General features: G+C 40.7%; 1 protein-coding gene across 7 annotated transcripts in view; it reads left to right on the top strand.

Moving 5' to 3' along the window:
- The window catches only part of LOC122546175 (amine sulfotransferase-like), a 124,461-nt gene that overhangs the window by 41,706 nt on the left and 56,814 nt on the right, over window positions 1-25,941 (top strand). For 4 of the 7 annotated variants that reach the window (XM_087981281.1, XM_043684993.2, XM_043684998.2 and 1 more), the window contains exons 2-3: window positions 5-220; window positions 22,382-22,542. In XM_087981281.1, the coding sequence (XP_087837407.1) occupies window positions 22,401-22,542 (142 nt within the window). In that variant the 5' untranslated portion in view covers window positions 5-220; window positions 22,382-22,400. The remainder of the gene's footprint in view (window positions 1-4; window positions 221-22,381; window positions 22,543-25,941) is intronic. The other 3 variants (XR_015753794.1, XM_043685007.2, XM_043684981.2) reach the window with 1 other exon arrangement.

Genomic DNA, 25,941 nt, shown 5'->3' with positions numbered 1-25,941 from the left:
TCAGATAGACGTTAAATCGCCTGTTGGAAGAGGAACAGGCAATTTCCAGGTGTCCATTCTGCTTTCATTGAGAAGGACCTCAAACAGGTTTTCCAGTTGCACATCTCACTTGTTTGTGGAACATTCCTGTGTACACATTGGCTCCAGCTGTGCCTGTGTAAGGAAAATTTCACAATTCAGAAGGAATCTTCGGATTTGAAGTGCTTTGTAACGCGATAAGGTATTATTTAAATGCAAATTATTTCTTTGCTTTACTTGCTAATTGGGGTGGATTATTATTTGAATTAACATTAGCTGATTCATTCCCAAGCCTATTTTTCCCTCAGCTAAAACATGTTTATACATCTGTATATCTTGTGGGCCATTTGTTTTTTTTGTCCATGTTAATTATTGATTTGTGTAAATAGCTTTCAGCAGTGATTTATAAATGTTGCATTTTAAGGTTAATCAGAGTGAAGTTATATTGTGTGCATGAGCAAAAGAAAACATGCAAATAATTTAAATTCATCTTTCTTAGCACAGAACATAACCTAGTTAGAAAAAATAAACCTGCAAATTTAAGTCCCACAGTCCACAGCCTTTGAGGAAAATAATTTCCAGATTTCACTATCTTTTGTGTAAAAATGTACTCCTTTATTATTTCCATCATTAATATCTTGTTGTCATTACGAGACCGTGAAGGTTATGCTGAATTTACAAGAGCAGGGAGATGGTGTTGAACTTAATAAGACACTTGTTAGACCACAGCTGCTGTATTGTCTACTTTTCTGGGTGCTGCACTATTGGCAGGGTGTGGGCGGAGTGCAGAGAATACAGAAGACATTTACAAGAATGTTCCAAGGATTTATGAGATTAAATTGGAGAGTTTGAGACTGTGATTTGACAGATGCTTTCAAATCAAAAGGGGGTGCATAGAGTAGACAGGAAAAATGGTTCCTACTGATAAAAGTGAGATTTGAAACTGTCTGCAAATGCAGTAAGTGCGCTGTGAGAAAAAGCTTTTTCACACATTAATGTACTGCAGGAACTATGGTGGAGACAGGTTCAACTGAGGCATTCAAGAGGGCATTGGATGATTATTCAAATGGAAACAATGTGCAGGAGTCTTGGGAAAAAGTACAAAATTAACACTAAGTCACGATGCTCATTTGGAGAGCCAGTACAAGCATGATGGGCCAAATGACCTCTGTCTCCACCCTAATACTTATGTGATTCTATGAAGTCTATTAATGCGGATTCCTGGTCTTGATTTCTCTATTTGAAGAAATAGTCTCCTTGTTTCTGTCTTATCCTTTTAACATTTTGAGTGCTTCAATCAAATTATGCTTCAATGTTCTGTACACAAGAGGTGAATTGGCTATGCTAACTTGTCCATAGTTGTTAGGTGCATTAGTCAGAGGGGTGGGTGGGTTACTCTTAGGAGGATCAGTGTGGACTTGTTAGGCTGAAGGGAATCTTATCTAATCTAAAAAAAAAGGGAACATAAACCAAGTTTATGTGACCTGTCTTCAGAAGAGGTGCTGCATTTTGGGAAAGCAAATCTATACACTTAATGGTAAGGTCCTAGGGAGTGTTGTTGAACAGAGAGACCATGGAATGCAGGTTCATAGCTCCTTGAAAGTGGAGTCACAGGTAGATAGGATAGTGAAGAAGGCGTTTGGTATGATTTCCTTTATTGGTCAGAGTATTGAGTCAGGAATTGGGAGGTCAAGTTGCGGCTGTACAGGATATTGGTTAGGCCACTGTTGGAATATTGCGTGCCATTCTGGTCTCCTTCCTATTGGAAAGATGTTGTGAAACTTGAAAGGGTTCAGAAAAGATTTACAAGGATGTCGCCAGGGTTGGAGGATTTGAACTATAGGGAGAGGCTGAATAGGCTGGGGCTGTTTTAGATTAGAATCCCTACAGTATGGAAACAGGCCCTTCGGCCCAACAAGTCCACACTGACCCTCTGAAGTGTAACCCACCTAGACCCATTTCCCATATTCGCCCCTGACTATGGGCAAATTAGCATGACCAATTCACTTAACCTGCACATCTTTGGATTGTGGGAGGAAACCGGAGCACCCGGAGGAAACCCACGGAAGAATAGGGAAAATGTGTAAACTCTACACAGTCAGTTACCCAAGGCAGGAATCGAACCTGGGTCCCTGGTGCTGTGAGGCAGCAGTGCTGACCACCGAGCCACCATGCCACCCCTGGAGCAGCAGGGGCTGAGGGGTGACCTTATAGAGGTTTATAAAATCATAAGACACATGGATAGGATAAATAGACAAAGTCTTTTCCCTGGGGTGGGGTGGGGGGGGGGGTCCAGCACTAGAGCGCATAAGTTTAGGGTGACAGGTCTCTTTTATATTTTTCCCCTAAGGGGCAACCTTTTCACACAGAGGGTGGCATGTGTATGGAATGAGCTGCCAGAGGAAGTGGTGGAGGCTGGTACAATTGCAACATTTAAAAGGCATCTGGACAGGTATATGAATAGGAAGGGTTTGGAGGGATATGGGGCGGGTGCTGGCAGGTAGGACTAGATAGGGTTGGGTTATCTGGTTGGCATGGCTGAGGTGGACTAAAGGGTCTGTTTCCGTGCTGTACATCTCTACGACTCTATGACCTAAATCCTCTATGTTCCAGTATCATTCTGGCAGATGCAGGCCGTTGCATCTGCTAAAGTAGCAGAGAGTATAATTTCTGATGTATAATGTATCAATAGGCAGATGCTGGTATATCACATCGAACTTCAGGAACTGAGAAAAAAATACTTTGTGAAAACATTCCCATAACTCTAACTGCTTGCAGAAGACCTTGAGAAGAAGCAAAATCAGACTGATGTCCTGTACAAGTAACTTATTTCTATAGAAACTGGACTGGTAGAAACAAATGTTAAGATATGCACTTTTCTGCTCAATCTGATAACTTTTGATAAATATGTTTAAGCAACTACCTAGATATAGAAATTGGCAACGATTAAAGAAAATGCACTTTATGATCTTGATATTTATTTTTTGTTAATTTTCTTCTAAATCGCATTGACCTCTTTGTCATTCTTCATGGGAGAATTCAAATTGGTCAACTTTCTTTTCAAAGTTGATTGCCCAGAATTAGCAACTCCTTCAGAAGTAAACAAGGGAGTTAAAAGGCTTGAATGCTCTGAGGGTAAATTTCTGGTTAACTAAATGTGCTCATTGTGAGTTTCCATAAATCTGGTCATTAACTTCAGTACAGCAGTAAAAGATAGTGCTGATATCTCGATTGTATTCCTAGGTAACAGAAAGTTTTACTTATTCTGTATATAAAAGGAGAAAATTGGAACAGTTATCTATTTTGAATCTTAGAATCCCTACGGTAAACATTTGGCCCATTAATTCTGCACTGACACTCCACATCCTACCCTGATCTACCCCCATCTGTATAACTTCACATTTACTATGGCTAATCCACCTAGTCTGTAGATCCCTGTATACATGGGCAGTTTAGCATGGCTAATACACCTAATCTGCATATCTTTGGACAGTGGGAGGAAACTGGACTACTGAGAAAACCCACACAGATATGGGGAGAACAGGTAGTTACCCAAGGCCGGAATCGGACCTGGGTCCCTGGTACTGTGAGGTAGCAGTGCTAGCCATTTTGCCACCATACAGCCCCTAGACTTTTGTTTAAAAAAACAAGCTGGTCTGAATTCAGAGCCTTTGATCTCATTGCTTCTGAAGCAAGATCCACATAACCAAACGAGTGCAAATAATACTGATAGGTAACATCATAGAAGTAAGCTCCTGCTCAGTGCACAGAGACTTCAGTCAATGACTAATAAATACCCAGGTGCTGTTAATGAGAACGTTGTTGTTAGCTCTGAGCAATGTCTGCCATCCCCAAAATGATAACATGGAATTGTACTGTCCCAAAGAAGACCATTCAGCCCATCAAGCTCCTGATGTAAAACTATTTAAGAACATCCTGCTCTTGGAAGGAACACTAACCTGAACTTCAGGTGAATTAAATAAATATGCAAAAGGGATACATTTTGTGGTCTTTGAAGGTACGTGAGAGAATGAGACTGATCTGATAGCTCCTTCAAAGAAACACCATTGGCAAAATGGCCTCATACTGTGCTGTATCATTATAAAATTCTGAGAAGGTTTTTAAGCTTCAGTCCATTTTTCCAATGGTGCTTCTTTGAAGAAGCTATCAGATCAGTCTCATTCTTTTACCTACCTCCAAAGTCCAGAAAATTTATCCCTTTCACTTAATTCACCTTGTAAAGTTACTATTGAATCTGCATGGACCATCCTTTAGTGTATTCTAGAACAATGTTTCTTAAAGTGGGGTCTTTCTCTGTACTTTGCTCCCTCCCAGTCTCCTGCCATCCTCACACACTCCTGCTCCCACCTCCCCAAGTTACTGTTTGCTGCTGCTGCTTACATCGCACTTAGGCTCAGGCTGCCACAAGGCTCCAGCCAGATCAGACAAGATTAGAAGTATGCACAACCATTTCACTGAATTTTAAATAATTATCTGTTCTTAAAATCTTTATTTAAAGACTGTCGATTATGCATTTTCCTGTTTTAAAATCACCGAATAGTTACAGCACAGAACACAAATCAGCCCCACTGATTCTCTGAAGGAACTATTCATGTACTGCCAGTTTCCAACTCCCGGTGTCCCTGCATATTTCTGCTCTTTATAAATTAATTTATTTAGAAAATGTAGAATCGTTCATGACACAGAATGAGGTCAGTCAGCCCATTCTGTCGAAAAAAGTGCAGCAATCAGCCTAATGGCATTTTCCAGCATTTGGTTTGTGTCCCTAGATTTCAGGGATAGTATAGTCATTGAGTACAGGCTTTCTTTCTCTATTACCCTTCAGGCAGTTAGTTCCAAACTTTACCACCTACTGGGTGGAACATGATTTCCCATCTCCCTTCTAATCTTTCTAGCAATTACTTTAAATCTGTGCTTCCTGGTCATTGAGCCTCTGCTAAGGGATGTAGATCCTTTATATCTACTCTATCCAGACTCCTCACAATCTTGTATACCTCAGTCAAATCTCCCCTCAGCCTCCTCTATTCCAAGAACAACAGTCAGTCCAATCTTCCTCATAGCTGCAAACTTCCAGTCCTGGCAACATCCTCATAATTCTGTTTTACACTTTCTGTGGTGCACTTGCATCCTTTCTGTAATGAGATGACCAGAACTGTATATAGTTCATAAATTGTGGCTTAACTAGGTTTTATATTGTTCTAACATAATCTCATTCTTTTTAAATTTTGTATATCTGCTAATCAAGCTAAGTACTCCACATGTCATGTTAACTGCTTCATCAACCTATCTTGTTACATTCAGGGATCTGTGGAGCAGTTTTGGTCTTTTACAGATCCTACTCTTTCATTAATTAATCTGTAAGCCCCTTGACACTAAAGGGGCTTAAGAATTGGCAATTCCATCCTTTTTCGTTGTGAGAACATGTTTACTCTAAACATCTTGAAGTTCCACTTTGAATATCTCCCATTGTTCTAACACTGAGTTACCTTGAAGTAACCGCTTCCAGTCTACCTATGCTAAATCACTCCTCAGCTTTAATAAAATTGGCAGTACCCAAATTTAAACCCTAACTCATGTATTGTCTTTAACCTTTTCCACAATTAAGTTAAAACTAACTGAATTATGATCTCAATCACCAAAACGTTCTCCCAGTGCCACAATTTCCATATATCTAGATTCACTTGCCAAAATCAAATCCACAAGTATTCTCTTTCTTTTTGGACTCGCTGCATACTGTTCAAAAATATTGTTTTGAATGTACTTCATGAATTCTAGTTCCTTAATTTGTTTCAACTATAACTATCCTAGTTAATATTGACATGGTTACAGATCCCTACTATTCCCTTCCTTTTGCTTTTACCCTTCTTAGAGATTTGCTGTATTGCTCATGTACATCCTTCCATGTTTTTGGGGATCTAAACTCCCAGTAGTCTGATTGTTCCTTAGCTCAATCCTTATGACTTCATTTGACAATCTTCCTCATAGCTCTATGGTGGTTAGCACTACTGCCTCACAGCGCCAAAGACCCGGATTTAATTCCCGCCTCAGGCAACTGTCTGTGTGGAGTTTGCACATTCTCCCTGTGTCTGCGTGGGTTTCCTCCGGGTACTCTGGTTTCCTCCCACAGTCCAAAAATGTGCAGGTTAGGTGAATTGGCCATGCTAAATTGCCCGTAGTGTTGGATGAAGGGGTAAATGTAGGGGAATGGGTCTGGGTGAGTTGCTGTTCGGAGGGTCGGTGTGGACTTGTTGGGCCGAAGGACCTGTTTCCACACTGTAAGTAATCTAATCTGCAGCTAATTGTTTCTTCGACCGAAATTGCACATCTCTTATTTTTTACGTACCTCTCCATCTGATATGAACACCCTATAACCTGGAATGTGGAGTTGCCATTCCTGTTCCCCTTTAAGTCATGCTTCTGTAATAGTTAATATATTTCACATTTCTGTCTGTTTATCTCAGCACTTCTACCTTGTTTGCTAAATTCTTAACTAAACATTGAGTTGTACATTATGTTACAATTTGGTATAAGGTTGGGAGAGGTGGGACTGAGCAAATACTAACCCATTAGAAAGTAAATTTTTCAACCAAAAAAATTAAGAACCAAATTCCTCTTATGTACCATTTAGTTTTTTTACTTGTAACTTTCAATTTGTATCCTCCGGTTACAAGTCCTCTTGGCAGTGAAAACAGTATCTCCACATTTACTCCAACAAAATCCTTCAGATTTTAGAACACAATTAGTAAGTATTCACTTTGAACCCAGGCAGGCTAACTCAATTATCTAGATAAATTATCTAAATATATGCATAGTCACTGTGAAGATCTAGGTGCCAAACTAAGAAGCAGAACTTCAAAGCTTGGAATTATTACCTGGGCCGCATGCAAATTAGCTTAGGGTAAACCAAAGTGGAGAGATAATATGTGACAGAAAGACTGGTGCAGGAGAGGTGGGTTCTGGTTTGTGAGGCATTGGCACCGGTTCTAGGGAAATCAGGATCTACACCATTGGAACAACCTTCACCTGAATTGCACCAGGGCTGTTGTTCTTGCCTACTTCATAATTTGGGAAGAAAAGAGAGTTTTAAAATAAATATTGGGGGCATGGGATCAAATTTGAGAAGAGGTGATGCATCAAAGAGTAGAGACAAGGCAAAAGAGAAAGGCATTAATATAGGAAATGCTAAACAGAGAGTACAAACCTGAGAGTAAATCAACAAATAAGGCTAAAGGTTACAAAAAGAATATATGGATAAAACTATAGACCCTGTATGTCAATACACATAGGATTTAAAATAAAACAGATGAACGGAGAATGCACATAGTGATGAATGAATATGATTTGGTAGCTGACTATTGAAGAGTGAAGGCCATTTAGGAAGAATTAAAAAGCTAGAAAAACCATGGAGAGGTGGCACAATTAATTATTGGTAGTATAAACCAATTTCAGAAAATCTAGATGTGGAAATGGTTTGGGTAGAAATGATAAATGAAAAATGCAAGAAGTCAGTTGTGGGACTGGTGCACAGATCCCAGAATAGTGATCATGTGCTAGGGTGGAGAATAAAGGAATAAATAATCCTTGTCAGAAAGACTTGCCAATAATCATGAGAAGTTTTAGTCTACTTATAGGCTGGAAAAATCAGGTGAGCGATGATAGCTCAGACAAGTTTGTAGAATGTTTTGGGGGTAATTTCCATGTTTTGAAGTCGCCCAGAGAGCAGGCTATACTAGATCTTGTGCAAAGAGATAAGATTGATTAACCTTTTTAGTGAAGGCAATTCTGGTAGCAGCAACCATAGTATGATTGAACATTCCGTTCAGTGTGAGGAGTGGGGTTGAGACTATTTATTTAAACTTCATTAAAGCCAATCACAAGGATTTTGAAAGCAGAGCTGGCTAAAATTATTAACAAATTAGGGTCAAGCCTAGAAAAATAGCGATGTAGTGGCAGACATATAGAACATAGAACATTACAGCATAGTACAGGCCCTTCGGCCCTCGATGTTGCGCCGACCAGTCATACCAATTTGAAGCCCATCTAACCTAAACTATTCCATGTACGTCCATATGTTTGTCAAATGACGACTTAAATGTACTTAAAGTTGGTGAATCTACTACCGTTGCAGGCAAAGCATTCCATACCCTTACTACTCTCTGAGTAAAGAAACTACCTCTGACATCTGTCCTATATCTATCACTCCTCAATTTAAAGCTATGCCCCCTCGTGCTCGCTGTCACCATACTTGGAAAAAGGCTCTCCCTGTCCACCCTATCTAATCCTCTGATTATCTTATATATCTCTATTAAGTCACCTCTCAACCTTCTTCTCTCCAATGAAAACAGCCTCAGCCTTTCCTCGTAAGACCTTCCGTCCATACCAGGCAACATCCTAGTAAATCTCCTCTGTACCCTTTCCAAAACTTCCATATCCTTCTTATAATGCGATGACCAGAACTGTGCACAATACTCCAAGTGCGGCTACACCAGTGTTTTGTACAGCTGCAGCATAACCTCATGGTTCCAGAACTCGATCCCTCTATTAATAAAAGCTAAAACACTGTCAACCTGTGGGAACTTTCAAGGATCTGTGTACCTGGACACCGAGATCTCTCTGCTCATCTGCACTACCAAGAATCTTACCATTAGCCCAGTACTTTGCATTCCGGTTACTCCGACCAAAGTGAATCACCTCACACTTGTCCGCATTAAACTCCATTTGCCACCTCTCAGCCCAGCTCTGCAGCTTATCTATGTCTCTCTGTAACTTACAACATCCTTCGTCACTAGCCAGAACTCCACCGACCTTAGTGTGGTCTGCAAATTTACTAACCCACCCTTCTACACCCTCATCCAGGTTGTTTATAAAAATGACGAACAGCAGTGAACCCAACACCAACCCTTACGGTACACCAATAGTAACTGAACTCCAGGATGAACATTTCCCATCAACCACCACCCTCTGTCTCCTTTCAGCAAACCAATTACTGATCCAAACTGCTTTATCTCCCACAATTCCATTCCTCCGCATTTTGTACAATAGCATACTGTGGTGAACCTTATCGAATGCCTTGCTGAAATCCATATACACCACATCAACCAGTTTACTCTCATCTATCTGTTTGGTCACCTTCTCAAAGAACTCAATAAGGTTTGTGAGGCACGACCTACCCTTCACAAAACCGTGCTGACTATCCCTAATCAAATTATTATTTTCTAGATGATTATAAATCCTATCTCTTATAACTTTTTCCAACACTTCACCAACAACTGAAGTAAGGCTCACTGGTCTATAATTGCCAGGGTTGTCTCTACTCCCCTTCTTGAAAAGGGGAACCACATTTGCTATCCTCCAGTCTTCTGGCACTATTCCTGTAGACAATGACGATTTAAAGATCAATGCCAAAGGCTCGGCAATCTCCTCCCTGGCTTCCCAGAGGATCCTAGGATAAATCCCATCTGGCCCGGGGACTTACCTATTTTCACACTCTGCAGGATTTCTAATACCTCTTCCTTGTGAACCTCAACTATACCTAGTCTAGTAACCTGTATCTCTTTATTCTCCTCGACAACATGGTCGTTTTGTACAGTGAATACTGTTGAAAAATATTAATTTAGTGCTTCCCCTATCTCCTCTGACTCCACACACAACTTCCCACTACTATCCTTGATTGGCCCTAATCTTACTCTCGTCATTCTTTTATTCCTTAAATACATATAGAAAGCCTTAGGGTTTACCCTGATCCTATACACCAACAACTTCTCATGTCTCCTCCTGGCTCTTCTGAGCTCTCTCTTTAGGTCTTTCCTTGCTACCTTGTAACCCTCAAGCGCCCTAACTGAGCCTTCACATCTCATTCTAACATAAGCCTTCTTCTTCCTCTTGACCAGAGATTCCACTTCCTCCATAAACCACGGCTCCCACACTCTACAGCTTCTCCCTGCCTGACAGGTACATAGTTATCTAGGACACTCAGGAGCTTTTCCTTGAATAAGCTCCATGTAAATGAGTACTTCAGAATATACAGAATAAATACAAAAAGAAAATTAAAAGGGATAACCCACCATGATAACAAGGGATAGAGCTTACAAACCTAAGAGTAAATCAACAAATAAGGCTAAAGCTTACAAAACGAATAAAAGGATACAACGAAAGACCAAGTATTTCAATGTACATGGCATTTTAAATAAAACACATTAACTGAGAGATGCAAATAGAAATGAATAAATATGATTTGCACTCTCAATTTATTTGCTTTATTTTAAGTGCCATGTGCATTGAGATACAGGGTCTTTAGTTTTATCCTTCTATTTGTTTTGTAAACTTTAGCCTTATTTGTTGATTTACTGTTAGGTTTGTAAGCTCTATCCCTTGCTATCATGGTCTGTTAACCCATCTGGTGGTTAACGAGAAAGGTTAAGGATAGCACTAAACTTAAACGAGAAACAAATAATTGTGAAAAGACAGGTGAAAGGTCAGAAAATTCGACAAGATATAAAAAAGATCAAAAAGTGATAAACAGATTAATGAAAATTTGAGAGAAAGTTAGCCAAAGATATAAAAACTATCCAGAAATATAAATATAAGAGTTGCTATAAAGAATTGAAAAAGAAAAGTTAACATTGGTCCTGCAGAAAGTGAATCTGGAGTATTAGTGACGGAAAATAAAGTGACGGCAGATGAATCAAACAGGAAGTTCACAACAGTCTTCACTACAGAGGATACAAAGAATATCACAGAAGCAGTTATCATTCAAGAAATGTAAGGGAGGGAGGAAACCTCGAAAATAACAATCACCAGAGAAGTGATGCTGAGTACACTGTGGAAACTGTGAGCTGACAAATGCAGGGGTCCTAATTGATTTAGAACATACATAGAACATAGAATATTACAGCACACTACAGGCCCTTTGGCCCTTGATGTTGCGCTGACCTGTGATAACAATCTGAAGTCCATCTAACCTACACCATTCCATTTTCATCCATATGTTTATCCAATGACCAGTCATCCTAGAGTCTTGAAAGAACTGGCAAATGAGAGAGTTGATGTATTGGTTTTCATTTTCCAAAACTCCCTAGATTCTAGGGTTCTCTTAAATTTAAAGACAGCAAATGTAATTCCTATATTTACAAAAAGGAGGGAGACAACGGCAGGAAATTGTAGGCCAGTTGGCTTAACATCTGTCATAGGGAAAATGTCAGAAGCTGTTATTAAATAAAGTTATTGGAGGGTACATAGAGGAGTTCAACGTGCAGAGTCAATCATTACATTGGCTAAACATCATTCCTTTTTCAAAATCTAGGATGCAACATGAGCTGTAAGGAACTGGTGGATGTCCTGTACTGCAGTTTGCACAGACATTTGATAAAGTGCATGATCAAAAGTTCCTGTGGAAAATAAAGCTCATGGCATATGCCATAACATACTGGCATGAATAAAAGATTGGCTGGCTAACAGGATGCAGAAAGTAGACATAAAGTGGGCCTTTTTTCAAGTTGGCAAGATGTATGTCACAGAGATCAATGCTGGGATCTCAATCGTTTACCATTTAAATAAATGAAGAGACGGATGGTATGCATATCAAACTTGCTGATGACACAAAGATAAGAATGTAACTTGTGAAGAGGATATAAAGAGATTTAAAAAGATTTCAATAGGTTAAGTGAATGGGCAGTTATGTGGCAAATGGAGAATAATGTGAGCAATGTGAAATTATCCATTTTGGCAAGAAGAAAAAGAAAGCATATTATCTAAATGGTGGGAGATTGCAGACCTCTTAGAGGCAGAACGATTTGGGTGTCCTATTCCATGAGTCAGAACAGGTTGGTTTACAACAAGTAATCAGAGAAGATAATAGAATGTTTTTGAATATGAAAGTGGACAGTTTATGCTTCAATTATACAAGGTACTGGCGAGATCCTATCAGGATTACTTTGATCTCCATATTAAAAAAGGACACAAATACATTAGAACCATTTCAATGGTTTACTAGACTGTTATCTAGAATGGGGAGGTTGTCTTATGAGAAAACATTGGACAGGCTAGGTTTATATCCATTCAAGTTTTGAAGAATAAGAAATAACTTGGTTGGAATATATAAGATCCTGAAGGGTCTTAACAGGATGGATGCAGAGAGGACATATTCTCTTATGGGAGAATTTTGAATGTGGGATCAGTGTTTAAACATAAGGGATTGCCCAGTTAAAGCAGAGAAGGGGCTTTTTATTCTCTCAGAGGATGTAAGTCTTTGCAACACTTTTCTTGAAAAGTTTGTGGAATCAGAGTCCATATATATTTTTAGGATAGAAGAAGATGGATTCTTAGCAACAATGGTGAAATGTTGCTCAGTATAGGTGGCAGTGTTGTTTTGTGATAACAGTCGGATCAACCGTGATCTTGTTAAATGGCTGAGCAGGTTTGTGGGGTTGATTGGCCTACTCGTGATCCTTTTCATGTTTTGGTCAGAATGTTAGACCTCTTCAGAGATGTTTTGAGGGTATCCTTAAAGTGATTTTGCTGTTCTCCTGGGGGTCTCTTTCTGTAACATGGTCTGAGTAGAACAGTTGGGTCAGGAGCCTGGAATCACACCAAAAAATGACTCATTCTAGCAGCAGAGTTGATTTTGAGTGATTAACGTCTCAATACAGAGGAACCTTGATTATCCGAAAGACACAGGCGGGGAGTATTTCGTTCGGTTAATCGAATGCTGGATAATTGAATGCCGGATAACATAGTTTAGCCAAGCATTGGGACTTGCGATCTTGTTTGGATAATCCAAAATTCGGATATTCGAGGTTCCTCTGAATTGGGTACCCCTTCTTGCCACCTAATTTGGAAGATCTCATACAGGCACCTTTAGTGGCATTTTTCTCATGATTTGAGGACCCAACTAGAAGTTGTTCGTATAACTGAAGCATATAGGAGGACAAGGATCACTGCTGCCCAGCAAACCATACCTTAGCATCAGGTTTGAGATCCTCTTCCTCACAACAACTTTTCCTCAGTTGGCTGATGGCTGATCCAGCACATTGAAATAAAGATGAGGAATTTCATCATCTGTGTCTGCCTTCCCTGAGAGGAGGCTCCCAAGATTTGGAGAATGCTCTATCCTTTCCTCATGTGTCTCAGAAAGAGAAGTCAATGATGAACTGGAGCTCAGATTCTGTGTTAACCCACATGCAATGGTCATCTGTATCTTCAGTGCCTCAGACTGGAATGATCTTGGTTTTGTATTGAAGGCAACATAGGTTGAATAGTTTCCCATTTGTTTTGTAGATTTATGTCCATGCTGAAACTAGTTTGTTGCTGGCAACATAGCACTTCAGTGAGGAAAATGGTTGAACAATGGAGTCTTCTTTGATCTGAGTAAACTCTTGAGATGGGGAAACTTTCATTAAATGCTTTCTGGAGAATTTTGTTTTAGTTCTAGCAACTACGTGACAGATAGGCCATGGCGATGGTGCAGTGCATAAGGGGCACGAGGGGGCATGGCTTTAAATTGAGGGGTGATAGATATAGGACAGATGCCAGAGGTAGTTTCTTTACTCAGAGAGTAGTAGGGGCATGGAACGCACTGTCTGCAACAGTATTAGACTCACCAACTTTAAGGGCATTTAAATGGTTATTGCATAAACACATGAATGGAAATGGAATAGTGTAGGATAAATAGGCTTCAAATCGGTTCCACAGGTCGGCACAATATTTGGGGCCGAAGGGCCTGTACTGCGCTGTAATGTTCTATGTTCCATAATCTGCAGAATCATTCCAGAGCTAATAATGCTAAAATTGATCATGCTTGTAACCACTTACATATAGAAGATTAAAGGGAGATCTAATTGTGACGTTTAGGATTATTAATGAAATTTGTGGGATAGAGAGAAACTGTTTCTCCTGGTGAGGAAATATGGAACAAGAGAACATTACCTTTATAATTAGAGCTGTCTGACACAGAGTCAACATGGTAAGGAGCTTCCTCATGTCAGTGAGTAGAAAGCTTTAACATTGTGCCGCAAAAAGCTATTGAGAGCTGTGTCAATTTAAAAATGTAAAATTGAGATTGACTGAGGGTTACAGAACCAGGGGCAGCCTGATGGAGCGAAGATGCAGGTCAGCCATGATCTAATTACATAATGCAACCAATTCAAGAAGATGATTGGGTGGCACAGTGGTTAGCACTGCTGCCACACAGCGCCAAAGACCTGGGTTCAATTCTTACCTCAGGCAACTGTCTGTGTGGAGTTTGCACATTCTCTGCGTGGGTTTCCTCTGGGTGCTCTGGTTTCCTCCCACAGTCCAAAAATGTGCAGGTTAGGTGAATTGGCCATGCTGAATTGCCCGATGTGTTAGGTGAAGGGGTAAATTTAGGGGAATGGGTCTGGGTGGGTTGCTCTTTGGAGGGTCAGTGTGGACTTGTTGTTTCCACGCTGTAAGTAATCTAATTTCTACTCTAGCTCTTCTGTTTATTTCTCTTAAACTTCACTATTCCAAGGAACACACTTGGACGTTCTCTAGTCTCCCTACATGACTAATGTTTATCATTCTAGTAAATGACGTATATGCATTCTCTTGAAAGCCTTGACATCCTTCCAGAATTGCGCACAGCACATCTGAGGCCTAAGCAGTGATTTGTAAAGATTTAGCATCGTTTCCTTGGTTTTTTTGTTCTAGACATCAATAGAGTTAAGGAATCTTTATGTTTTTTCAGTCAAGTTGATGTTTAGTGTCTACTCTAGTAGCCAAATTACCCAGTAATCCAGTTGCTGCTCTAGTGGCCAACTGCCTGGGAAACGGGTCCTCATTCTCGTGGCCTCCCTGTCTGGAAAACTACTCCCCATTCTAATTGTCACTCTGCTCAAAACATGAATGCCTTCTTGTGGCAGCAATTGTAACAAAGACTAAAACACTGGGCTGGATTACCCCTAGAGTATTTCCTTTTCTATCATTTGGTTGTTGGTTGTGAGAGAAAGATGAGGTTAAAGTTAACAAAAAAACATGCCTGGAAAAGAGTTAAAATCAGACCAGAGATAATGTTACCACTTGTTAGTGAAGCTAGAACTCAGGATCATAAATATAAGATAGCCAAAGTGAATTCAGAAGGAACCTTCATATGCAGCCAATGGTTGGAATGTGAAATTTGCTGCCCTTAGGAATAGTTGAAATGACTTGCACAGATGAATTTAAGAGAGAGCTACACAAATTGGGGAGAAGGAAACAGCAGGCTGTGCTGATAAGGTAAGAAGAATGAAGGGTGTGAAGAGGCTACTGTGGAAAATAAACCCGAGTATGGTCTTGTTGGGCCAAATGATGTTTTCTTTCTGAGCTGTAGGTACTTTAACTGTGGATGGAGTGAGAAACAATCATAAACTAGGTAAGGAGATAACAAATACAAATTGGGGAATGACTGAAAGAAATACAGAACTTAATGGGTAGGAGAGGCAAGTTGATGCTGGCCTATGATGTAGACTTTATATAAGGTAGCTTGTTTTCAGAGTCAGTTAAGTGCATCTGTGACAGCTGAGTATTGCCTCTTTGAAGCTGGGCAGTACGACATCTATAAAGTATTGTTATATTCATACCTTGGCACTGGACGTCAGGAATGCCAGGAATCCAGTTGTGGACAGTAGGCATTAACAAGAGAAGAGGATGAAGTTCAAAGGTCCGCTGGTCAGATTGCCATAAATAGCTCCAGCGTCTGACTTAATGATTTCAATAACTTTAACTCCAGGAACTAGACTGGAGTTGAGAATGAACACAAAGTGGGTAGAATATGCTTCGTTCAAAGATCTGCTTGTGATACAGCAAAGAAGCTGATCTCGGATGAGAATAAATGCATTACCTCATCATGAAAAACAGTACAACCTGATTCAGATCTCATCTTCTGTCTCCTGGCGTACCCTTTCCAGCAGGGGTTCCTCGATAAGGATCATTAACTTTTAATAACCTTTACATCAGAACATTTTAACTGAGACCAGTTTAACTCAATATGGGCTAGGGATTGTGCCTGGAAAGTGTTAATCGTACAGGTGTATAATTGACCAGTAACTCTTGTAATTTAGCAGAGTCTGCGTTGCATTTCTATTGTAAGGAGCATATTTTCCGAATTTACTGTGTTTTTGATTATGACAGAAGTGAGAAAGCAACTGCTTTAAAAACCAAAGACCTAGAATGTATTAAAAGCAAACTACCAGCATTTCTTGTAAGTGCTACTTACACTGTTGCTTGTTCAACCACTGGGACAGGTTTAGTTGCAGATGAATGGGCACCAGGGGATGTATAGAAGTGAGATTCAGCCAGGAAAAAGTAACTGATTAGCCTACCATTGGTCAATGTCAAGGCCTTTTACCTGACACAAATTGCCATTGCTTCCCAATTAGCTGGACAGCTTGTAGATATGAATGATGTAGCCAGAAGTCATCTGAGAAGTGATGTTGTGTGCTTTCTCATGCAGTAGAAACTACCTAAAGAATTAGAATTATAATTCCTATAGTGTGGAAACAGGCCCTTCAGCCCAACAAGTCCACACCGACCCTCTGAAGAGCAACCCACCCAAACCCATTTCACCACAGTATATTTACGCCTGACTAATAACCTACACCATGGGCAGTTTAGCATGGCCAATTCACCTAACCTGCACATCTTAAACCTAATCTATTTCCCTCACCATTTACTGTAAGCTATTGATTTTCCCCTAATAAGTCAGAGATTTTATAGATTGTGAACCAGTTGCTCTGTGCTTCGTGCAGGCCAATGAAAGTACTGGAAAGGAGAGAAATCATTATGCAGGAAATTTGGACAAGCAAAAGGATCACCTCAGTGAACCTCATAGTTAGACAACATTGAGCTGTCCTCTCAGTTTTCCCGTCTACCCATAATTCCTATACCTTTTGTGTGTCTGTTAGAGGTGTATAAAGGGGTTAGAGTCTTATCTAGTAGAGTTATATGTCAATGATTCATGATAGTTTATCTGTAACTAGACTTTACAGTACTAGTAATTCTTGTTTAGTACACAAATCTACTCCTTGCTTTGTTATCCTGGTCTTAAAAGACGGGTAAATTGGGGACCCAAATCAGAAATTACTGGAAAAGGTCTGGCAGCATCTGTGGAGAAAGATCAGAGTTAACATTTCAGGTCGAGTGAACCTTCCTCAGAACTCAGAAGGAAATTGAGGAATTCTGCATAACATGTTTAAATTTATGATGACTCTGGGACTTGCTAAACTAACTCCATTGCTCCTCCCCTCTCTTCCATAACAGGAAGTCAAACATTATTAGCTCTTCTTGTATTCACCCAGCTGCTTTCAGATGTTCCTTATGTAGTAAATAACTCCAGAATGTCTGAGGTCAGGTACTCTTGAGTTTTCATCATATTGGTCAATGTTGACCATCAAAAGGCCAAGTGCATCCCACTGAGCAATTTGTCGGCTAAAATAAGAAGTGGGTCTTGTCGACCTAACTCCAGGCCTGCACATCATAAAAATGGATTTTAGCAATGAGCATTGTTAAGTTAGGTGAGTATTTTAGAAATGCCCCTAATGTAATAAGCGCTGGTATATTAATCAACTGACTCCCTTCTGACTCCACAAGCTTTGGTAGATTCAGTAATGCCAGTTGTCAGCACAATCATATCTATTTACTTGTTTTCAAGATTACTGAACCTGAGCTTTTATTTTTCCATTTAGGTCGCTTAATATCACCTCCTGTTACTTTCAAGCTCAGTCTAAATTAGTTCCAGATATTATTTACATATTTTGTGATATGATTTTCCATCTGGTGATGTGGTGTTCATTCTTCCCTAAGGCAGTTCGTGAGACAATTCACTGGTTCCTACAAAACTGCTTACTTCCTATTTGCACGATTTTAATCAGAAATGAAACTCATTGTCATGATTATTGTTTCATTGCCCTTTGATTTTTTTTTCATTTCCTGTCTGAAAGTTCAATCCACAGATTTCCTTTCCCTGATAGATATCCTGCCAACATGAGTTTGAAAATATTAGCAGGAGTATGAAGAAAATAAGATAACTGTGCTCCTTACTAGTGTTTTTGTCTTTAAGAAGCAATTTTCAAGCAAGTTTTCAGTACGGATATTTGTTCTGTGAAGAATTGATCCCAGAGTATAAAGTCATAGAGATGTACAGCATGGAAACAGACCCTTCGGTCCAACCCGTCCATGCCGACCACATATCCCAACCCAAACTAGTCCCACCTGGCAGCACCCATCCTGTATCCCTCCAAACCCTTCCTATTCATATATCCATCTGAATGCCTCTTAAATGTTGCAATTGTACCAGCCTCCACCACTTCCTCTGGCAGCTCATTCCATACACGTACCACTCTCTGTGTGAAAAACGTTGCTTCGTAGGTCTCTTTTATATCTTTCCCCTCTCACCCAAAACCTATGCCGTCTAGTTCTGGTCTCCTCGGCCCCAGGGAAAAGATTTTGCCTATTTATCCTATCCATGCCCCTCATAATTTTGTAAACCTCTACAAGGTCACCCCTCAGCCTCCGATGCTCCAGGGAAAACAGCCCCAGCCTGCTAAGCTTCTCCCTATAGCTCAAATCCTCCAACCCTGGCAACGTCCTTGTAAATCTTTTCTGAACCCTTTCAAGTTTCACAACATGAGGAAGACAGGAAGAGAAAAATGTGCTGAGTAGATGAAGGATGAAAGGTGGAAGGATGGCCACGTGAAGGTACGGCAAGACACAAATTCTATCTTCTAAGGAAGTGGATCTGTATTCACATTGACCTGAAGAATAAAATGTAATTAATGCAAGTGATCCTGCCAGAAAAAACAAATGTTTTCTGCATTTGTAAAGAAATTAGTTAGCCTAAAACCTATACCAGAACAAACCAGTTAGATTCACACTCATTTATTATGTTGAAGGCTTGCAAAACAGTTGTCTTGCATTCAAAGTTTGTGAGAAGATTTGTAGCTCGGGTGCTCATTGTTGTGGTTCTGTTCGCCGAGTTGGGAATTTGTGTTGCAGACGTTTCGTCCTCTGTCTAGGTGACATCCTCAGTGCTTGGAAGCCTCCTGTGAAGCGCTTCTGTGATCTTTCCTCAGGAATTTGTAGTGGTTTGAATCTGCCACTTCTGGTTGTCAGTCCAGCTGTCCTTTGCAGTGGTCGGTATATTGGGTCCAGGTCGATGTGCTTATTGATTGAATCTGCGGATGAGTGCCATGCCTCTAGGAATTCTCTGTTTGGCTTGTCCTATAATAGTAGTGTTGTCTACTACTATTATAGGACAGCACTACTATTATCGGACAAGTCAAACAGAGAACAGCCAGGGAATTCCTAGAGGCATGGCACTCATCCACAGATTCAATCAATAAGCACGTCGACCTGGACCCAATATACAGACCACTGCAACGGACAGCTGGAACTGACAACCGGAAGCGGCAGAGACAAATCACTATAAATGCCGGAGGAAACACCACAGCTTCACAGGAGGCTCCCAAGCACTGAGGATGTCACCTAGACAGGGGACGAAACGTCTGCAACACAAATTCCCAGCTCGGCGAACAGAACCACAACAACAGTTGTCTTGCATGCTATTACTTCACAGCATTCATATATCAGTTAGGTTAGAATGGCATTGAGCTTCAATCAGGGCCAGTCTGAGGAAAGTTAAAAATCACACACACCAGGTTATAGTCCAACAGGTTTAATTGGAAGCACTAGCTTTCGGAGTGCTGCTCCTTCATCAGGTGGTTGTGGAGTACACAATTGTAAGACACAGAATTTATAGCTTCCAAATAAACCTGTTGGATTATAACCTGGTGTTGTATTATTTTTAACTTTGTACACCCCAGTCCAACACCAGCATCTCCAAATCAGTTTGAGGAACAGTTGTGATTTCCTGGTACACTCCATACCCTGAGACATTATAGAAGACTCCCCAACTCCTGTTGTCACCAGAGTTAGATGCTCGACTGAAATAAAAGCGGCAGGAACTATGGGTGAAGTCAAGAATCCTTGACTGCGCAACATGAAAACTTTTTTTAAAAAACCCCAAAAAACTGTGGATACTTGAATTCAGAAACAAAAACAGAAATTGCTAGAAAATCTCAGCAAGTCTGCCAGCATCTGTGGAGAGAAAGCAGAATTAACATTTTAGGTCTTGTGATCCTTCTTCAGTTTTGAAGCGTTCTGAAGAAAAGTCACTGGAGCGAAACGTTAACTCTGCTTTCTCCCCACAGTTGATGCCAAGCTTGCTGAATTTTTCCATGAAAAGTTTTGTGCATGATACTGAAGCTGTCATTCTGACACCTACTTTCACTTAACATTATGTGCCTAATTTTTAGTAATTTGTGCTTTAAGCTTTAAGCAGACATTTCTCATTTTTTGTTTAGTCTGAACCCAGAGGGAGAGATGGAGGTCAGAGAAAACAACAGGGCTTTCAGAGGCATCCTCCTTTTCCCCATCTGTGCCTCTGTTTGTCCTCAGATTAGGGCAGTAAGCAGCTCTCCCTTGGTTTTTCCATTGAGAAACTGGCCATCTTTCTAGTTCACTGTGAAATAAACTGATTGGGGTGATGGTGAGTTGAGGCTTTGAAATGGCCATTAATTGATCACTTAAGAATGATAAGTGTTGGCAGGTTGAGAAAGTCACCCAAGGAACTTTGTTCTCAGAATATAATTATCAAGACTGCAGGAAGGCAGTGAGTTTCTCTCCAAGACTACATTGCCTCATTATTTCCCCTTCTTACCACCCTGGTAGGGAATTCTGCCCAAGGGATTAGAAGCTGCTCAAGTATGGATCATGGATCTTCATCAGATGGGCCAAAGGCCTGAGGAGCAGCAGCTGGAGTTTAATTCAGATAAATGCGAGGTGCTGCATTTTGGGAAAGCAAATCTTAGCAGGACTTGTACACTTAATGGTAAGGTCCTAGGGAGTGTTGCTGAACAAAGAGACCTTGGAGTGCAGGTTCATAGCTCCTTGAAAGTAGAGTTGCAATTAGATAGGATAGTGAAGAAGGTGTTTGATATGTTTTCCTTTATTGGTCAGAGTATTGAGTACAGGAGTTGGGAGGTCATGTTGCGGCTGTACAGGCCATTGGTTAGGCCACTTTTGGAATATTGCGTGCAATTCTGGTCTCTTTCTTATCGGAAGGAATTTGCAAACCTTGAAAGGTTTCAGAAAAGATTTACGAGGATGTTGCCAGGGTTGGAGGATTTGAGCTATAGAAAGACACTGAAAAGGCTGGGGCTATTTTCCCTGGAGCGTCGGAGGCTGAGGGGTGACCTTATAGCGGTTTATAAAATCATGAGGGGCGTGGATAGGATAAGTAGACAAAGTCTTTTCCCTGGGCTGAGTGAGTCCAGATCTAGACGGCATAGGTTTAGGGTGAGAGGGGAAAGATATAAAAGAGACTTAAGGGGCAACTTTTTCTCGCAGAGGGTGGTACATGTATGGAATGAGCTGCCAGAGGAAGTGGTGGAGGCTGGTACAATTGCAAAATTTAAAAGGCATCTGGATGGGTAAATGAATCAGAAGGGTTTGGAGAGATATGGGCCGGGTGCTGGTAGTGGGACTAGATTGGGTTGGAATATCTGGTCAGCATGGACACGTTGGACCGAAGGGTCTGTTTCCATTCTGTACATCTCTATGACACAGTTCACCACTCGTAGGTTTTTTTTACATATTCTAAATTTGCATCCATTTAGTAATCTGTCCATATCCTCTTTAAAACATTTAAATCGTTGCTGAAAATGAGAAAACAAGGTAGGCTTGATCTGAATGATTCTGCTTAATACTGTTCTGACTACAGTAACAAAAGCCAGATTAACTTATTTTTGGGTTAAAAGCCTTGCATAAATCCAATGTTCTGAGGCACATCCAAGGACAGATTTGGAGACGCCGGTGTTGGATTGGGGTGTACAAAGTTAAAAATCACACACCAACAGGTTAAATTCCAACAGATTTATTTGGAAGCACTAGCTTTCAACAACCACCTGATGAAGGAGCGTCGCTCCAAAACCTAGTGCTTCCAAATAAACCTGTTGGACTATAATCTGGTGTTGTGTGATTTTTAAGTTTGTACAAAAGGACAGAGTTAAAGAAACATTGAGTCTTCAGAGTGCTGTCGGTTGTAAGGTTCTGGATATAGGTTGGGATTTGCCTATGGTAATTTGAACATCTGACAATCTTAAATTGAGGACAGTTAGGGAATAGGCTTGTTAAACTGGCGACTTGGGGCAATTGATAGTAAAATACTCCATTAGGATATAGCCATGTTATTCAGTGATAATCTATATTGAGTGGTGCAAACAAATTGCCTTTTTTCCTCATTTTAAAAGACTTAAAACTGGGTAAGATTGTTGATGTTTGCCTTTTGCAGATTTCTCAACCGTGCAAGAATGTCCAAGACAAACAATTACTACTTTCAGTACAAAGGCTGTAACTTTGTTTCCACTATCTACACGAAAGAACATTTAGAACAACTGGAACATTTTGAAATAAAGGACACAGATGTCTTTATTGTGACGTACCCTAAATCTGGTAAGAAACTTGTTAGTTTCTGCAAATACATAGAGACTCAGAGATGATTATTTGTACTGCTCCTCTTTAACATGACACAAACCTGCCAACAACCTACAACAAAGTATTTAATTTTAAACTAATTCCTTCCCAGGAGAGTTGCATATAGTTGCATTGGTGTTACCTGTTAGAGGTTTTGTAAATGTATTCAATGATCTTTGAAGTTTAGTGAAATTGCTTCTCCTATAAGCTGATCTTATGCTCCCAATCATGGAGTTGATCTTCACAGTTCAATGCTTAATTGTATGATTTATGTCCTTGGATCATTAAATCAAAATTCCTCATGTGAACTGTTATGCTTCAGAGTTTTGCATGTTCCCATGTTCAACTCCCTGATTACTGGAAGGCAGAATAATGGATGATCTGATAGAAAGTTTAAGGTTGTGAAGAAGATCATACAGAGGTAGATGTCGAGGAAACGCCTCTATTTGTATGAACGCTTGGAACTAGCATCACAGGCTGCGACTAAATGCTCTGACATTAAGCAGGTGACTTTATTATTCAATCATGGGTGCAGGAGCACAAACTGTGACAGTGTTTACTGCCCATCCCTAGATGCACTTGACAAGATGGTGGTGAGCTGCCTTCTTGAATTGTTGAGGTCCATTTGGTGTAGGCAGAGCCATAACTCTGTTAGAGACAGACATCCAGGACTTTGACCCAGCAATAGTAAAGGAATAGTATTATATTTCCAAAGTGTAAAAGTGTCCTGCTTGGAGGAGAACTTGCAGGTTGTGATGTTCCCATGTATCTCTGCTGCTATCCCTTTGAGATGGTAGCGAAAGGTGCTATCTCAGGAGCCTTGGTGAATTCTGCAGTGCATTTTGTAGATGGTACACAGCCTATGAGGAGTGTCGTTGGTACATGTTAATGGATGTGACACTTATCAAGCAGGCTGTGTTCTTTAAGATTGTGTTGAGCTTTTCAGGTATTGTTGGAGCTGCATGCATTTAGGCAAATGGGGAGTAGTCCATCATGTTCCTGACTTGTGCCTTGTAAATGTTGGATAGGCTTTGGGGACTCAGGAGATGAGTTATTTAGTGCAGGATTCCTGGCTCATTATTCTTCACCACATGGATAGTCCAGTTCAGTTTCTGGTCATGTGATTAGTGATGAATTCAGCAATATTAGTACCTTTAAATGACAAGGAGTGATGGTTAGATTCTGTCTTGCTTATCATTGCCTGCCTTGTGTGATGAAAATATTACTTGCCATTTGCCAGCCCAGGCCTGGATATTGTCTTAAGTCTTGCTGCATTTGGTCATGGACTGCTTCGGTTTGTGAGGAGTTGTGAATGGGACAATCATTAGTAAACATCTCTACTTCTGACCTTATGATAGAGGGAATGTCATCACTTTTGGAATACTGTACCCACTTTGGTACTCCCTACTATAAGAAGGAAGTTATGGAACTTGAAAGGGTTCAGAAAAAATTTACAAGGATGTTGCCAGGGTCGGACGGTTTGAGCGATAGGGAGAGGTTGAATAGGCTGGGGCTGTTTTCCCTGGAGTAACGGAGGCTGAGGGATGACCTTATAGAAGCTTATAAAATCATGAGGGGCATGGATAGGGTGAATAGACAAAGTCTTTTTGCCTGGATACGGGAATCCAAAACTCGAGAGTAAAGGTTTCAGGTCAGAGGGGAAAGATTTAAAAGGGACCTAAAGGGCAACCTTTTCATGCAGAGGGCAGTGTGTGTGTGGAATGAGCTGCCAAAGGATGTGGTGGAGGCTGATACAATGACAACTTTTTAACAGGCATCTGGATGGGTATATGATTAGGAATGGTATAGAGGGATATGGGCTAAATGCTGGCAAATGGGACTAGATTTATCTAGGATATCTGGCCGACATGGACGAATTGAACCAATGGGTATATTTATGTGGCGAACATTTCTATGACTCTAAAGCAGCTAAAGATGGTTGGCCTGAGGAACCCTGTAGAGATGCCTGGGAGCTGAGATGACTGACCTCCAACAATGACAACCATCTTCCTCTGTACTAGGTATGAATCCAACAAATGGAGACTGTTCTCCCTGATTGGCTCCCAGTTTTTCTTGGGCTCCATGATGTCACACTCAAATGCAGTCTTGACGTCAAGGGCAGTTACTCACCTCTGGAATTCGGCTGTGATTAACCTCCACTCACACCAATTGTAAAAACCTGCTGGGACATGCACCAATTAGGTATTTCTTGTCAATTCATGAGCCTCAGTACTGGAGCCCAGCCAACCTGATACTGCCAGCCAATCAGATGCTCTCAGTCTTGGGGAGCTAATGGGTGTTAATGTAGACCAAGGTTGCACAGCAATGAAGAGCTGTATCATTGTCAAAGAAATATTTTATTGGGGTGGCTTGTGGATTAATTGTCATGGAGAGAGGATATCTGAGGCCACCCTCTTATCTCCATGCTTGAAATATTTTGACCTGCCCCACCTCCCCTCACAACCGGAGAACCTGGTCTCCCAGGCTTCCCGGTTGAGAAAACAAAATCTACTCTTGCCTGCTGGGAAGGCAGGTAATCATGCTGGTGGTGGGATTAGGCCCGAAACTAATTTTTTAATTGACCACTAAGGGCCCTAAAATGGTGGCAGCTGGAGAAGGTTGCTCATGAGCCTTTTTTCCCCCAAAGCTAAATTGCTGAAGTGATGGGAAAGGGGTCCATATCTCTCTGGGGCCAAGCTGCCCCATTATTTGCTCTTTCTCCGCGTCCCCATCCTCCTCACCACCACCAGCAAGGAGAGAAATTGTACCCACAGAATATTAGAGTTATAGAGAACTTCACACACAGAAAGAGACCTTTTGGCCCATTGTATCTGTGCCAGTCATCAAACATCCATGTCCAGAGGAACCTCGATTATCTGGCATTCGATTAACCGAACTTCGGATCATCCGAACAAGATCGCAATGTCCCGATGCTGGATAACATAGCCACACATCAATTACCCGGCATTTGATTAACTGAACGAAAGAAACCCTGCCCATGTCCTTTGGATAATCGAGGTTCTTCTGAATTCCACTACCTTTTTGCAGCACTTGGCCTGAAGCTTTGTTTGCAATGGTGTTTCTTCAAGTGCTCATCCAGTTCTTAAATATCTCTTTCAGGCAGTGAGTTCCAGATACTGTCAAAATGGTTACACAACAGAAAGTGGCTATTTGGCTCACTGTGTCCATGTGGCTCACTGCAACAGGTGCTCAGGTAGTCCCACTCCCTTGCTTATTCCCGCAATCTTTCTCTTTTTAGATAATAATCCAATTCCCTGCTGTTAAGGTAGTGGACTTCAGATCCCAGCCACTACAAAATTATCTTTTCTCATATATCGCCATTTGTTCATTCTCTAATCAGTTAACTAGGAGGTACAG

Source organism: Chiloscyllium plagiosum, unplaced genomic scaffold (assembly GCF_037043375.1).
Source record: "Chiloscyllium plagiosum isolate Xiang-an unplaced genomic scaffold, Cpla_swu_hap1 HiC_scaffold_3, whole genome shotgun sequence".
In the NCBI taxonomy this organism is placed as follows: Eukaryota; Metazoa; Chordata; class Chondrichthyes; order Orectolobiformes; family Hemiscylliidae; genus Chiloscyllium; species Chiloscyllium plagiosum.
Note: the sequence above shows the minus strand (reverse complement) of the source record. Positions and strands in the feature narration are given on the sequence as shown.